Here is a 17,394-nt window from a genome sequence, read left to right on the forward strand (position 1 = left end):
GGTACTGTGTAATTCAAATAATTCTTAAACTAAAATAATATTTTCAGCGGACTAACGCTGTTTCCACAATTGGGGGTGGGGATGGGTCAAACAAAGTAAGACTTTTCAAAGTATTGACTTTAAACTTGTTGAATGATGTATAAATTTACTGAAGAAACCTACAAGGGGCTCCAAATGTAAGGATAAGAATGAAAGCTTTTCCCAGCTCACCAGAAAAGAAACTACAACAGACACAGGTAGAATAAATTTTTGTGTATTTAATGGCGCCTCTTGTCCAATCCATAGCTTGGCAGTATACTAAAAATCTGCAAGGTCAAGACAGTGTGCACACAGGTCAGGGAACATCAGGACTTGCCATTGGCAAGCATTCCATTGGCCCGAGATCGTTGCCGGTCATATTTCACGGAGACAATGAGGAAAAGCAGGAGGGTCACTCCTTGGATAGCAGCCAGCAGGAAAAAGTAGTAGTCCAGGTAGCAGCCATTAATGTTACCTAGAAAGAGGGCAAAGTGGGTTGGCTGAGTGCAGCAGGGCTTCACACAGGAGGTGACAGGCTCTGTTCCTAAAGTAGAGACACCTGAGAGGCTAAGGACAAGAACTGTTGCTGCCTCTCTTCATACCCTCAGCACTTAGCATAGCACCTGACCTAGAGTAAGCTCTTAATAAATGCTGGTGAACTGACTAGTTTATAAAAGAGGCACTTTGGCCAGCTCAGAAATGTCACTACAAAAAAAGCATTTAACATGACAGAACTAACAGGTGATTGATAAAACTTACAGTTTACCAAGTAAACAAACTTGTAAGTCAAATACTTTTAAAAACATTTAATTACAGCACCCAACTAACCGAAGATTGGTTTTGGTGATCAGACTGATTTTATTATTAAGATGCTACTATCATCAGATAGGTAAAAATAAAGTTTATGAAGGATGATAAACCTTCATAGCAGACATTTGTGAATTAAAATCCTGCCCTGGTGCTTCACAATGGTGTGGAAGTGACCCTAGAATTGTAAAGAGTATGCACGACCCTAGAGCAAAAGCTCTAGATAATCCTAGGAAATGCTTCAAGAATGGTCGCTATGATAACCTAAGAGAGATTCCCACCACGTTGGCTCCAGGACGATGATTCTTCGGCCTTAGCAACTCTGAAAGACAGTCTCTGAATCAGAGTGGCCGTAATTTATATTGATGGAGGGTGTATCTACACCAATAAAATCAAACATCCTTTACCAACTGAAGCATGGTTACAATTTATCAATAAACTAAAACCACTAACCAGTAAGTTTTTAAATAATGATCATAAACTTTAGCTATTTTTAAACAGGTAAGTATTCTAAAATTAAAAGTTCAAAGTTTTCCCTCACTGAATACTTAATGAAGCAGGGATTAAACAAAATCTTAAGTTGATAAAATTTAGGCAAATAGAATACTAACAATTTTAATTGTTCCAAATCTTTTCAAATGCTAATGATAGCAGTAAGACAAAAGAAAAAACTTAAAGGCATGGACATAGCTAAAGAGGAGACAAAACTACTCCCACTTCCTGCTGATGTGATGGTGTCCTTAGGAAACCATGAAAAATCAGTAAAAGAATTAACTGAGACAATAGCTTCTGGAAGTACAGAGATAAAAAAAATCCACAAAAATAATACCATTTTTATATGCCAACAGGACGGCATAATCTAGAAAGAAGTCTCATTCAAAATGGCTAAAAAAAACGTATAAAATAGCTGGGTCTACAAAGGCATACTCAAGAGTCATAAAGATACTGTTGCAAAATACTCTTCAAAGAAATAAGAAGCAACTTAAATAACTGGAGAGATTTTCGGTCCTCATGGCTGGGCCAATATAATAAATTAAACCTAAATTATTACAGATTTGGTGCTATAACAAACAATCCAGGGAGATGCTTTACAGAGCTACATATATAACAGTACAGTTCATTGAAAGAGGAAAAAAGTCTGAAATCACAAAAGAAATAATAATCTTAAAGAAAAAAAAGAATGGAGGGGAATAGTACAAAGAAATACTGAATCATCAATATTATTTGGTAAATAAAAACAGAATTAAAAAACAGAAAAGCAAATCAGTACAACAGACTAGGGCAAAAATTAGGAGGAAAATAAATAGTTTAGAAGAAAAGGTAGAAAACTTCACCAAAAGTAGTAGAATCCCAGAATAGAGCAAACAGAACTCAATGGAGACCACAGGACATATTAGAAAAATTCAAAAGATTGGGGGGAAAAAATTGGAGACAATGTAAAGTATCTAAAAACAGGAATGATAAAATGGGCAAATATCACAAATTAATATGAATGCAAACATGCTGAATAAAATATCAGCAAAAAGGCTACACAACAACATATTCAAAATGATTATTATACACTATGGCCAGGTTGGATTTATACCAAGAATACAGGACTGATTTAATATTAGGAAAATTATAAACCTAACAAGACAACATTAATAATAAAAATAATAAAAATCACATAATTATACCAAGAGATGGAAAAAACAACTTTTAATAAAATATGCCATCAATTTATGCAAAAGCACAGGACTAAATGGGAGTATTCCTTAGTATGGTAAAAAGTATCTCTCTAAACCAAGAGCTAACTATCTGTAACAGAAAAACATTAGAGGCCTTTAAATCAGGAGTAAAACAAGGATGTCCACTGTCACTTCTAATATTTGACATGATTTTCTAGAAAAGCTAGCTAAGCTAGCTATAACAATAAGACAAAGAAATTGAGGAAATAATCATAAAAGACACAAAATTATTGTTTTTTATAGATAACATTTAGAGAGAACCATAAAGATTCAACTAAAAATTTGGCACAATATGAACAGTAAATAAATTCATAGTAAAAGAGACTGTCAGGTAGCCTTCACAGCTATGAGTAGGAGAATTCTTAACCAAACAAAGCCCAGAAGTGTCCAAAAAGTATAAAATACATAATTTTGATTACATGAAATTGAAAAGGTTTTGCATAAACAAAACTAATGCAACTAGAATAAGAAAGGAAGCTGTTTATTCAGGAAAAAAAATTTTGCATCAAAAATCTCTGATATAGATCTGCCTAATATTCAAAATACATGGACAACTAACAGATGCATTTAAGGCCTAGAGCTATTCTCCCACAGATAGGTTCCCCAATTATTAAGAAAAAATGCAAATCAACTGACACCCAGGAAGTTAGTAAAGATGGCAAAAGATGGAAATTGTGTTGGAGAAAGAGAGGCATACTAATATGCTGTTGGGAGAGCTGTGAAATGGTTTCCAGTTCTGAAAAGTAATTTGAAATTATGCTAAGAAATGCACTTAACCATTTCTAAATAACCTGAAACAAAAACAGCCAAATCCCCATTGGCATATACTCCATGGAAGTCAAAGATTAAAAAAAAAGTCTCACATGCACCAAAGTATTTATAGCAGTATTTTTTGAAGTAGAAAGGGAAACAAAACTGAAGCTGTAAACTAGGAAATGGGGAAATACAAAAACAAGAGTCAATGAGCCAAAGGAAAAAACAAATACGATGGGAAGAATCTATAATAGAATTTTCCACTGAGACAAGTACATCAGTTTTATGGACTTCAAAGAGCAACGGAAGCCAATGTATTGCATTTACAGGCACACCTACTCTTCTAAATCATATGCAATGAAACTGTGTCCCAAAATTTAACAAAAGATCTTGACATTTAGATTTCCCTTGCCTACTGAGTTATGTTGAGTTTAGTGTGAATTTATGTTCTTTCTAAACTTGAGAGATGCACATGTTGGAGTGGGGAAGAGGGGAGAAAGAACAGGAGGAGGAAAATGTTCCATAGGGTTTCAAAGGGAGGGAGAAAGAAGAAAATGCTTTCTTTCATAAGTTGACTGCTTTTTTCCCAAAACACTTCAATATAAATGATAGGAGAAAAAAATACTTATCCTTAGGCAATGAAAGCCACAAAGAAAAATCTGTAACATGAAAGTGCACTGATCTGTCCTATCTCATTTTCTGAGAATGAGTCTACTTAAACAAAGGCCTAAACTTCCTATTTTCCTGACTGTTTACTACTATTAGAAGACAGCATGATGCAGTGGAAAGAATGCTGAAACTGGAGGCAAAAGACCTGTATTAAAACCCTGGCTCTGCCACTTACTAACTGTATGACCTTGGATAAGTAACTTAACTCTGGGCATGTTTGACCAATTGTAAAATGATCTCTAAAGTTCCCATTGTGGTAATCTATGCTCATACTGAATGATTCTGCTGAGGAATCAGGTAGGGAAAAGGATCTGAGAGTTTTTTCATCTAAATCAATCCATTTCCAGAACAGCTTTTTCTTTCCCCCAGTACATCAGTTTTTTCCCAGTACATCAGGTAGGGAAAAAGGATCTGAGAATTCTTCCATCTAAATCAATCCGTTCCCAGAATAGTTTTTTTTCCCAGTACATCAGTTTTGTTCAGTAGGCAAATAGACGCATGCTACGATAGTAAAGTACTGGGTGGGTTGGCACATTCCTCTAAGATTGTGTCTCCATTTAAACGTCTATCTAAGGAGGGGGCTCAGCACAGACATCTTAGTTCCCACCTGGCTACTCAACTTTGGGACGTCTCTGACTTCTCCACCATGGCCAAGGAAACTTATCACTAGGAAAGCCTCATCATCTCTTCCTCCCTTCCCTCCGTCCCTGGGACTGGAGGGCAGAACCAAGAACTCCAAACTTCCATTAAGGAAGGGGCTCAGCAAAAACATCCCTTCATTTTCCCTTGCGGCTGGCATCTCTGTCATGCTCCTGTCCTCTCCACTTTCTATCCCTTGCTTTTCAGCTTCCTTTTGTGCCTTCTCCTATTAGATTATGAGCTCTGGAGGACAGGGACTGTCTCTTTTTTGATCTATATCCCCAGCCCTTATTATAATGCCTGGCACATAGTAGGCATTTAATAAATGTTTACTGGCTATTTTATGACAAGATAAAGACATTTATGACCAAAGACCAAAAGCAAGTAAATGATGTGCTACCAATACAATCATGTCAGGAAAATTATCTTTGGCTTAACTGAGCCCAGGAGACCCCAGCATAAGATAACCTCCAGTGCTTATTTCTTTATATAAACCAAAAGTAGAGTTCAATTTAGGGTTGAGAATTGGAAAGCATTATATTCAATCTGGGTATTTTTATTTATTACTTGGCTAACAATTTGTTTTTAAGAAAAGATACAGAAAATATATCTGGCTCTTTCTAATTTTGGAGTCTTAATAAATTATTCAATCAACAGGTATTTATTAAGTGCCTATTATGTCCGGACGCTGAGGAAACAAGTACAAAAGCAGGTACTCATCAGAATTTCTACTCCCTAGAAGGCAAATGGGGAAGAAAACAAGTACATATAAAGAAATATCAAATGGGGAAGAAAACAAGTACATATAAAGAAATATACAACATAAAGTGAATAAATACAAATATGTACAAAGTAGTTAAATACGAACTAGGGAGGGCATTAGTAATTGAGAAAATCATGTAAGACTTCACACAAAGATGGTGCCTGAATTTCATCTTAAAGGAAGAAAAGAATTCTATGAGGCAAGGAGGGAGAACATGTGAAGCACGTGAGGCAACCAGTGTAAAGGAAGAGAGAAAGGAGGAAGAGTGTTATGGTATGAAAAACAGAGAGATGGCTTGTTTGGCTAGACTGCAAAGCATGAGAAAAGAAATAGTGCCCAACAAGGCTGGATGGGTTGGGGCCAGGAAATATATGGCTTTAAAAGCTAAAGAGGGGAGCTTATCCTAGAAACAAGAGGAAGCCACTGGAGTTAACCAAGTTAGAGTGTGTAGGATAGACTGGAATGGGGAGAGACTTGAGGCAAGAAAGCCAATTTGGAAGCTGGTCGAATAATCTGGATAAGAGGTAATGAGTGTCTCAAGTAAGGTGGAAAGAAGGGGTCTGATCTGAGAGATGTTGTAAAGGGAGAAAGACCAAGATTTGCAACTAACTGGATGTGTGAGGTGAAGGAGAATGAGGAGTTGAGTATAATGCCAAGGAACCTGAGAGACTGGCAGGATTATAGTGCCTTCAAAGGAAATGGGCAAGTTTGTAAGAACAAAGGGGCTGCTGAGGGAAAAGACAAGCTTAGTTTTGGACATGTTGTGTTTAAGATATCTCCACACATCTCCCAACCTTCAATCAGTTCATTGTTATTATTAAGTAAACATAAGCCAACAGTGATGCGAGAACACTCCTAGCTCCCACCACAAACACATATACACATGGGGTTATACTACATATCTATTATCTTTAAATAACTCACGACTTATAAATTGTTTTTAAAACAAGAATTTACAAGAAACACAACCAATCAGTGTCTAGTACCATTAAAACTCCCTTAAATCCAAAAGACAATATTAAGAAAAGTTTATGGAAGAAGTGCCAACTGCAGGTACTGGGGAGTTGGTTATACACAGAGGTAGGGGATACAACATGGGTATCAAAATAAATGATGCTAACTTACACTGCAGCTGACTAAACACTTGGAGAAATTATAAATGAGGGCTTTTTCACAACTAGGATGATAAATCAGATAAAATTTAGCAATAAATATGAAGTCCTTTATGTGGGTTCAACTAATCAACTCCACAAGGAACAGCCATGATCAGATTTTATCTGAAATGGATCTGGGGCTTTTAGTGAGGCAAGAGAGGTAAGAAACAATAGCAAAAAGTCACCAAGAAAAACAACGTGATCTTAGACTGCATGAAGGGAATCAATCAATCACCAAATACTTATTAAGCACCTACCAGGTGCCAGGTACTGTGCTGAGCACTGGAAACACTGAAACCTGGAATGTGGCCATTACAGCCCTGGGATCCAGACACACCACATTTCAGGAAGAACTAAGTTTGAAAATGTCCTCAGGAGGACAATGAGAATGACAGTTATGCCAGGTGAGGACTGGATGAAGGGACTGGAGAGAAGACGTAAGGAGAGGACACATTTGTCTTTGAGTATTTAAAGGGCTATCACATGGAAGAAGGATTAGACTTGTTCTGCCTGGCTCCAAAAGGCAAAGACTGGAATGAGTGAAAATCACAAAGAAGTGAATGTAGGCTTGATGTAAGAAAAAAGTTCCTAACAATTAGAGTTATCTCAAAGTAGAATGGACTGCTTCAGGAGGCAGTGGGTCCTCATTCATTTGAAAACTTCAAGCAAAAGCTACATGGCCATTTTGGGGGCATAATGTACAAAAGGTTCTTATTTAGGCACAAGATACACTAGATAGCCACTGAATGAGTATCCTTTCTAGTTCTGTGATTCTGTCTAGTGACTCTCAGGGGTCACTGTAAAAACACAAGATTGGGAGGTATTTTGATGACAGGCCACCATGGAAGCTTGGACTTAATCCTATAGCTTCTGAATCACCTAAATTCAAATGCATTATGAGATTAATGTACCAGTTATCAAGATACCATTCCATTTTTAAGCTACCAAGGTTGCCAGTTCTGACAAATAAGAGTGCTTAGCCATTCTTGGCTTGCAGGTAATTAATAAAACATGTTGCTTACAATCATAAGCAATGTTATCCATCATACTTTGTGGTATTAAGTATATAGTATGACCAACCAACTTTCTTACTATTACAGGTATTTTAAGTAAGCCAGTTTACCTACACAGGAAGTATGTAACACCAAATTCTGGCATTTAATTAAATCTCTATTTATATGCTTTGCATCTTTATCTACCATCACCAACCTCTTAGGGAAATGAGCATCTGTGTATGAAGAAATCAAGGCTCCATGATAATTTCTGCAAGGCAACTCACATTACAAGAAATATTGCCTGTTCATTAAGGACTGGCAAAAGACAGAGATTCAATCCAACAAAGCATCCTTACCAAAGTCTGTGTGATTACTCATCCATCCAATGCCTTTCACCGATACCAATGCCAACAATCCTGAGCCAAAAAATGACCCAACTCCAGAGAAGAAAAAGAATAATCCCATTATGGCACTCTGCATAGATTTTGGAGCAGCTGAATATGCAAATTCCAGTCCTGTTAAAAAAAAAACAACAACAGAGAAAGAGCATGGAATATAGGCAATTAAATGTTAACCTAAGACAACTGACATCTGTGAAAACCTTCAGCAGTTAAGTCCATTATCACTATTAAACCTATTGCATTATACTTAAGGGCTCTAAAATGACCATTACTACTTTTCAAAACTAGTCATAAAATTTCAGAAATGGAAGGAATCTTAAAGGCCATCAAGTTTAACCCTAAATCAGAAAAAGAATTGCTCCTACAACATGCCTGACAAGTGTTCTAACAGTCAGACCTCAAACAAAGAGGAATGTACTACCTCTCAATGCAGCCTCCTGCATCTGTGGACAGTTTTAAACATTAGGGAATTTTCTGGACATTGAGCCTAAAGTCACCTCTTTGCAATGTTTATTCATTGCTGTTCATTTTATCCTCTGGAGCCAAGCAGAAGTAGTCTAATCCTTCTTCCAAATGACAGTCCTTCAAATACTTAGAGGAAAAAACATCATAACTCTTCCCTAAGGCTTCTCTCTTCTAGGATAAACATGTCCAGTTACTTCAACTGATCCTCACATGGAATGAAGCTGGGCCATATTCTTTTTTGACTCAACTTGATTTGGTTCTTAAACTGTCTCCTGAGTTGGGAGTGAATAGGTCACCTGTCATTCTGGATGCCTTCCTCTGGATGCTCTTGAGTTTATTGGTGTTTTTCTAACCTATGGCACTCAGAACTGAACACAATGCTCCACACATGGTATGAACAGGGCAAAGTAAAGGGGGGCCACCCCTCTTTATTGTTGTGTTGCTGCATACCACCCGACTGACTCAGACTAATCTTAGAATACACTAAAACTTCCAGGCCTTCTTCAGACAAATGGATGTCTACCCACACCTCCCCTATCTTGTACTTGCTAAGGTTTTTTTTTTCGTTGTTGTTGACTCCAGTGGAAGACTTTAAATTTACGCCTCTTAAATTTCATCTTCTCAGATTCAGTCCTGGCCCCTCAGCTGGCAGGATCCCTTTGTCACCTAGGATTCTGCTTTGTGTCAACTGCAAATTTAACAAACATTAATAATAATTATCTATGCCTCAATGTAAATCAGTGACAAATCCTTGGGAATCATCATCTCTAATCAAAAGCCAACTGCTCAGCTTTTCTAGACCCACTGCATTAAGACGCGAAAAGTGACCTTTTCATAGAATCTCCTTCCTTTTTGGTATGATGCAAGCTGATAAGCTGATGATCATGTGATGACACAGTCATCATACATAATGTTTCAAGAAATGGATGTTTATAACACTGTTCACCAGTACATTATTTCTGAACGTGTATAAGAAATAAGGATAAAGTTTCTCTCTTGATTCAGCGTCTTATAATCCCTATACCAGTTACTTCCTTTCTTGGAGATAAATAGCTCACCAATCATTTCTACACAGGTATGGTGGTAGGATTATAGATTACAGAACTACCTATTATTTGTTTTGCTACTCAGTACATTCACTAGTTCAGAAACACAAATCTACATATGGACTAAGTTAGAATTAATCACAATATCTTCTAATATCTTCAAAAGTAAAATATTAAAAATGATCATTCAGAAAAGTTAACATACTGAATGTTATTAAATCTGATTGAGGAAGGTCCTATTGCCCTTTGCTGGTTTTCTGTCCCTGGGAGGGTGAAGAACAAAGTATCCTATAGTGAAGTCATCATCAATGTAGATACTATCTAGGTGTACTCTCACTATCTTCTTGCCAGGATTCAGCTACAAACTCACTTTTGAGAGTGCTGAATCTTACAAACTGGTAGAAAGGTTTCAGAGCCCAATTTCTTGCCCTTTCTTATACCACAGGTAAATTAGGACTATAATCTACAGAAAAGGAAAACCAAGTTATCACCATCACAATCATTTAAAAAACCTCAATGTTTGCTGTTTTGTTTTGCTCATTAATATTCCATCCTCTTCAGTAATGGAAATAAGTAGCTTTTTCAAACATAATCTCTCCACCTTTTCTAAAAGGAAAAATACAACTCCTAAGACTTACTTGTAGAGCAGCTACAAGTTGGCATTAATACAGGTTGGCATTAATCAAGCAGAACCTGCAAACAAGTTTTGGTAAAGTGTGGTGATTAAATTTGGAAAAGCTTTATTATATATTTACAAGGGAAGCCAGCCATAGGCATATGTGGTTGTTTAACGTGAAGTGTATAATCTGTCAAGAATTTAAATGCTCACAAAAGGATACCCATTTGAGAGAGGCATATTTTCTACCTAAATAAAATATTCCCCCCCCCAAGATAACCTCATATTTACTTTAAAAGTAAAAAAGATCTTTACATCTGATATACTAAGTGAAGCAGAAACTATATATTCAAAAATAAGGGCCAACTTCGAAACAACTTCAAAAATAAGGGTATTTCTTTGGACAAAACATTATGTGGATCCACCAAATGCCAGGCAAATTTATAAATATCATTTTTTAAAGTATACATTTTAAGGGGACGGCAAACAGGTGCATATCAACAGGCTTTAATGGATTTACAATGATTCAAAGACCATTGCTGAATCGGTAACAACTCTCTGAGCCCATCTACTAAATCTGTAACAAGACTTACCTGCTATACTTGCAAATATTTCACTCATTCCAATCAACACGTACTGTGGAACCTGCCACCATATTGGCAAATCAGCAGCATGGTAGGTGACATTTCCAATTGTCTGATTAATTGTTTTCTCCTTCACAATGTTCAGTCTTTTACTCTCTAAAATTCCTAGAATTAAAAATGCAAGTTTTTCAATTGTTTGTTTGTATATGATACTTAGAAGCAGTAGAAGTTGACTGGTAATCTTTTTCTGGCCCCTCTCTTTTATCATCTCATATAAGCTTTAGATTACATGTCAAAATTATAACAAGTACTTATATGGTAGCATTTAGAGTTCTTAACATGTAGGACTGTTCATTTCTATTGCTTGCTCAACTTTCCTCATGCTCCTTTCTTACTGTCATTTTAATTGAAAAAAGTTTACACACAAACAGAAGGCACTCTTTCTCTCTCTCCTTCCCCCATATCTTCATAAATAATTCTCTGAAGGGCAGGAAAGAAATCAAAGAAAAGCCATCCTTTTTAAGTTTATAAAGTCACTGGTACTTCTTTTGTTAGTGCATTTGAGGATCTAAATTTTACTTAATGAAGCAACTTCATACTATACATGTACATACATATATAAGTGTATGGTAAATAAACACTGTTTAGGAAGGGGTAATAAAAGGAAGAGGTGGCTGGGATAGTCTTTTTTTATTCCAATTCTAATTGAAAACTGATACTCTAAAATGAAGTGGAGAAAATGATAAAAGGATATGCAAATGAGACTCTTACATTTTAAGTAAGCATATAAACACTGTGACGCCCACAAAGTAGTTCAAGAAAATGCTACTTTGAACTGACCTCTATATAGGGGAAAATGTTTTTAAGATGGCTTGTCTAATTCCATTAGGATATGCTCTTTATTCTTTACCTTCTTTCATCACCAAAAAATTAAAAGAAAAAACTGTCTCAGACAGAACTTTGCACACAGCTGGTATCAAAAGTGAGCTCAGTTCAGACTAGAAACCAAAATCACTCATTATTTGCTGACACAGATGCTTCACTAGAACTCCTTCAGTGTTCCACCCTTGCAGCCCCACTACGCTTGGGATGAAAACCTGTGGAAGTTGATGCTACCAAACCTGGACTATATTCGTTATCCACCAACACTGACTATGATACTAATTCAGAAAGTAAGCCTGCATCTCATCCATTCCTTTCATTAATTTCTGGCATAAGTTCTGTGGCAGATGCTAAATTAGATCCTTCAAAGGGAGATATGGAACCACATAAATACACACAACTCCAAGCAGTATGTTAGATGTTATGTGTGTAGTATTTGCCTTATGTCAGTCTTCCAGGTTAAATATCTTATACTAGCTATACTTATGACCTGAGGTATCTACAAAAATAAAGATTCTACTTACCCAAATAGTTTCAAAAGCCTTCAAACATTTGGAGGGCTGTCATGTAGGAGAGAGATCAGACTAGCTCTGCTTTGCCCCAGAGGGTAGAACTTATAAGAGGCAAATGCAGACTTAATGGAAGGAAAGAGTTCCTAACCCTCAGAGCTATGGAAAAGTAGAATGGGCCACCTCAAATAGTAGAAGGTTCCCCAACACAGGAGGTTTTCAACCTTCCCCAGGCTAAATGACTATCTGTCAGGTAAGTTGGGGAAAAGGCTTCTGGTTCAGGTATCAACAAGTCTAACATGACCTGGACTAGGTGTGGACTGAGGCCACTGTGATTCTAAGAAACATGTCCTCAGCTCTAGCCAGCAGATATCAAGGTACACTTTACTATTCAACTAGTCCCTTTCCCTGGATTCTTGTGGTGAACCCTTAACTTTTGCGGAATTAAAAAACCATGCCTATAACCCTCATAACAACATCAACTTACCAAACTTCTTTTCTTTTCATTTAAAAAAAAACTTTCAAAACCTCTCAGTGTAACCATATGCACATATCACAAATGAACTTAACTGATTCTAAGCAAAAAGGCATTTTTATATGAAACACCCTTTTGTAGAACAAATATACTTGGCTGCTGCTCACATTAATTTCACTGCTGACCAGGAATAATGGTTAGGCACGATAAAGGTTTGCAGCATTTGATCCACTATCCGTGTAAAGTAAGTCCTGTATTGTAGTACAAAGGGTTCTTAACCATTCTGGAATCCTCTGCCTTCTAGACAGGCTGGTGAAACTTACAGACCCCTTCTCAGAATGTTTTTATTTGCATAAAATGAAATACAACAAATTATAAACAAAAACACAGAACCTAAAATTAAGAACACCTGACAGAGTGGATAAAGCAGTGGGTTTGGATTGCCTTAGACGCGTGTTCAATCCCATCCCTGACACTTACTGTGTGACCCTGGGCAGGTACCCTAACCTCTCTGTGCATAAGATAGTTCCCTAGAATTTATGAAGTCAAGAGATATGAGTTAGTGGAGTTACTGATACTGACAATATCATAAATTCTTCAAGTACACATATAAAAATGTTCATCTATGTATTGCTATCATGAGCACATTCATCTTTTATTCCAAACCGATGTCAACCACCCCATCAGCAACACTTCTGTGTGTAATTCCTTCACAATAATGGATGATTAATGACTAGCTACAATGGACTACCTTTTCACTTTTTATGTCCTTGCATTTTTAGAGAATATCCACTCTCAAATATTACTACAATAACATTCCAAACACAAATAAGAGACAAGATATTGGTAGCCACTCAAGGTACATGAAAGCTAACTAAAATTGTAAGCGCATTTATAAGGGTCAAGCATAAATGCAATTGCTGAGGCTACATTTGAACTCAGATCTTCCTGACTTCAGGTGAGGGTCTTTTCCCAGATTGATTTTTTTTTTTGAGCAGGCAAACTAGGGTATCTTTTGCCTCATTTCTTACCTAGCCCTTAAATCACTGAATGGGTATTGTCTCAGACAAACTGAGACTTGGGAAAGACCTTAGCTTAAAAAGGCCAGGGTCTCCCACTTCATCTGGGGCCATCTCTATTCATCCTGCCTATGCCTTGCCACTGGGCCCAGAGGGCTCCAGAGGAGAGAGTGAGGCGTGACTTTGCACAGCCCTCCTTCACTTAAATCCAATTCACCTGCAAATGGAGACATCACCTTCCTGATGTTGTTGGTCCTCCTTGAGAACTAGGACAAACAACAACTCTACGAAATGACTTCAGAGATGAAAATGTAGAAAGCCCCTAAGCACCATCATAGTTACCTATCATCTGCATCAATTTCATTCCTTCTTCCTGAACCTTTTCAGGACTTACTAACACAGACTTTCACTGTACACCCCCTGTACACAGTATACAGATTAGCCACAGTCTTTGCTAGGAAGATCCTGGGTAAAATCCCACTTCTCTCTAGCTCTGTGATCATAGGCAAACTCCCTGAACCTCAGTTTCCTCATATGTAAAATGGAGCTAATCATACTTGTACTACCTACCTTGTGGGATTGTTAAAGCTCAAATGAAGTAATATATGTAAAGCATTTTATGAACCTTAAAGATTTCTATAAATGTTATTATTCTTGTTGTGAAAAAATCAGGCCTATCTCCCAGAGGAATAAAGAGACTAAAAACTACCAACATGATACAATGAATACAGTGCAGGGCCTGGAGTCAGGAGGATCTGAATTCAAATATGACCTCAGACCTTTACTAGCTGTGTGACCCTGAGCAAGTTACTTAACCTCCATTTGCCTGTTTCCTCATCTGTAAAGTGGGGATAATAATAGCACCTGACCCCAGAGTTGTTGTGAGGATCAAATGAGATAATAATGGTAAAGCACTTAGCACATAAATGTTCTGTTCTCCTTTCTTCTTTCTTTACGCATTATTTAAGCAAGCAAGAAAAACAAACACTTTGTTTCCTAATATACACTACCCTACCCCTTCCTAAAAGTATAAAGAGTTAAATTCCTATATTCTACAACATAAGTTTTAGGGAATGTGCTAAGAGGGGCACATGCCTGTCATGCCACTCACCTGCCACTATTATTGACATGGCCTGTATGTTTGTAGTAGGAATGTCCTTGGGGGCTGAAACGTGAGTCAGTTTCTACGTACCACTGACACATTCTTACCTGCAGCTAATGCTGAGCACATGACAAAGAACATGCCAACTGCAATCCTTCTTAAAGATGATGGCAGCAAACCATTTCTCTTCAAAATAGGATCTACTAGTTTATCCTTTACAGGTATAAGGACCAGGATCAGCAATGCATCGAACATAGTCAGCCAGGCTGCTGGAAACTGGACAATTAAAATGGAGACAGTAGCTAAATTACCAGTCTTAATTACATAGGTATCTTTTTAAGAAAGCAAGGAAGAAAACTTCGCATACAGTATATTTCATTTTTAAGTTCACTTACTACCACATATGTATTTACTGATGGTTTATGTCATAATTATATAGTTGAGAAACAAGGACTTCATAGTTGGGGAAAAAATCATTTAGAAATAAAGCAAATAACGGTACTCGTTTCTTCTGACTTTTCAGTGACGAAGGAGTCACCATGCCAGATATTTATTGCCACTTAGTTATATGAAATAGCACTCATTCTGTGTAACACTACTCTGTCTATGCATTTTTGTGAAACAGCAGTTTTTCTTCCTGTCTAGGCACCTAGATGAAAGAAGTGATCCTCCAGGAAACAGATACGATTAATACCACAAATTCGACTTACCACTACTGCACCAAACTGCACAACTTCAGGTATGGTCTAGCTAACCCTACTCCAATGCTCTGGCATAAGGCAGGGATGTTTAAGCAACACAGCATGCCTAAGTTAGCTCTCCATTACAAATTTACTGCCAACAACCACACAACTACCCACTACCAGAATCCACACTTTATCCTTTCTCTGTAGAAACAGAGCAAACTCCATACTACCTGAGCAAGCAACTGTTCCAATTCAACTAGAACACCTTTACTTATCCTTACTACTGTTTATCACACAATTACTTTTAGGGGGTTGGGTACAGAGTGAAAAGAGCTGAAGGAGGAATTTTTTTTCCACACAATAAGCCCATTTTCATAACTGAAATAGTTTTGGCTTTATTTACCGTATGTGGAGTGGTTGTAATACTTGAAATTTCTGGGATTCTCAAATGAAGACTCTGCAAAACATATGTTGTCTGCATCTAGATATAATAGAGAAATGTGACATTAAGAATACGTTTTAAAGATGCAACTATGACTCCTCTATAGATATATACCCACACTGATACCCTACAGACAGGGGGATCAGTCTAAGCAATTATAGAGATTCAACATTGATCCATGAAAAATAAAATGGTCAGGGAATGAAAGGAAGGAGAAATAAGTGAATCAGGCATATTAACCAAATATGAAGAAAAATATTTTTAAAAAGTACTAAGTGGTTACAATTTACAGATGAAAGAGAAAGGCCTAGCTAGAAAAGCTATGGGGGCCACACTGGTATATGAGCAGAAGAGGTGAATTTTAGGGTTTTTACAATTGGCTAGAAAGCTCTTTAACATTTCTTGCATAAAAGTCAACAAGATAACTCCTGACTACGTTATATCTGTCCCCAGACATTACAGATTAAGTCTGGATAAGAGTCCCATACAAAGCCATTCTAACAGGCTGACTTAAGCTTTTTGTTTCCTTTGTTAATTACTGTCTACTGACCTACACTGTACCCAAAATAATATTTTATAGACAAGGGAAAGGACTAGGGTAGCCATCATAGGGAATTGAAGCAAATTATTCTACTTATTTCCACTCACTTGAAAATATACTGTCCAGTAAGGTATCAAAGCCAAGAAAACCGGGATAATCTTGACTAGGGCTTTTACATCTTCCACTTTATCTTCTGTAAATGGCCCTCCACGGGACAATTTACATGAATCAAACAGACTTTGTTTACGAGACTGCTGAAATACTCCAATGGTTTCTCTTTAGGAAATAAAACACAAGAATTAGTTTAATACTGATCTGTAGCCAAATGAACGTAGAAAAAAAAGTTTGGAGAATGGAATATCCTTGTGTTTTACTATATACATTTATGGATTCCACATTCATATTCACTACACTGTGCCCACTAAGAGTTAGCAGCCCCACTTTTTCTTTCCTATATTCCTTTTGCCATTTCTGTGGCAATGTGTACAAATACTATACCACCTTTCAAAGAAATGGTCTCAGTAGGAAAAATGCATTATATCACAAGTCATTAAGGTGCTCTAGTACTACTTCAACAGTTCTAACATGTTGGAGAAGGCAGTCTCCCTACTTTTAGCTTACTATGCTCATCTCTTAAGGCTCAGACAACATCGATATTCTAAGTTAATGTATAGAACAAATATTCCTAAGACAGACCCGTGGAGTCCAGAAGGACATAGAAATCAGTAAGACCTGAGTTCAAATCCAACTTGAGACAGTTACTAGCTTTGTGATCCTGGGCAAGTGACTTTGCCTGTCTGCCTCAGTATCTTCATCTGTAAAATGGAGAGAATAATAGCATCTCACAGGGTTGTTGTGAAGATAAAAATGAAGTAATACCTGTAAAGCACTTTGCAAACTGTAAAGTGCTTTATTAATGCCAGCTGTTATTATATTAATATTTTATCATTTTTTCTTCTTTCTTTTTCTTTTGCTCTCTCCTCATTTAGTGACCTCATCAGCTCCCATAGCTTCAATTTTTTTTTACTGTATATATTTTAATATTTTAGTTTTCAGCATTGATTTCCACAAAATTACAAATTTTCTCCCCATTTCTCCCTC

General features: G+C 36.9%; 1 protein-coding gene across 1 annotated transcript in view; it reads right to left on the reverse strand.

Annotated features, from left to right (window-relative positions):
• Nucleotides 1–237: 237 nt before the first annotated feature.
• Nucleotides 238–17,394, reverse strand: part of SLC15A4 (solute carrier family 15 member 4) — a 48,498-nt gene continuing 31,341 nt past the window's right edge. Inside the window, exons 3-8 of the mRNA XM_036741825.1 lie at nucleotides 16,401–16,569; nucleotides 15,714–15,791; nucleotides 14,732–14,900; nucleotides 10,647–10,802; nucleotides 7,882–8,040; nucleotides 238–493 (exon numbers count right to left, since the gene is read on the reverse strand). Of these exons, the coding sequence (XP_036597720.1) occupies nucleotides 345–493; nucleotides 7,882–8,040; nucleotides 10,647–10,802; nucleotides 14,732–14,900; nucleotides 15,714–15,791; nucleotides 16,401–16,569 (880 nt within the window). The 3' untranslated portion in view covers nucleotides 238–344. The remainder of the gene's footprint in view (nucleotides 494–7,881; nucleotides 8,041–10,646; nucleotides 10,803–14,731; nucleotides 14,901–15,713; nucleotides 15,792–16,400; nucleotides 16,570–17,394) is intronic.

The sequence above is a fragment of the Trichosurus vulpecula genome, chromosome 1 (genome assembly GCF_011100635.1).
Source record: "Trichosurus vulpecula isolate mTriVul1 chromosome 1, mTriVul1.pri, whole genome shotgun sequence".
NCBI classification, from domain to species: Eukaryota; Metazoa; Chordata; class Mammalia; order Diprotodontia; family Phalangeridae; genus Trichosurus; species Trichosurus vulpecula.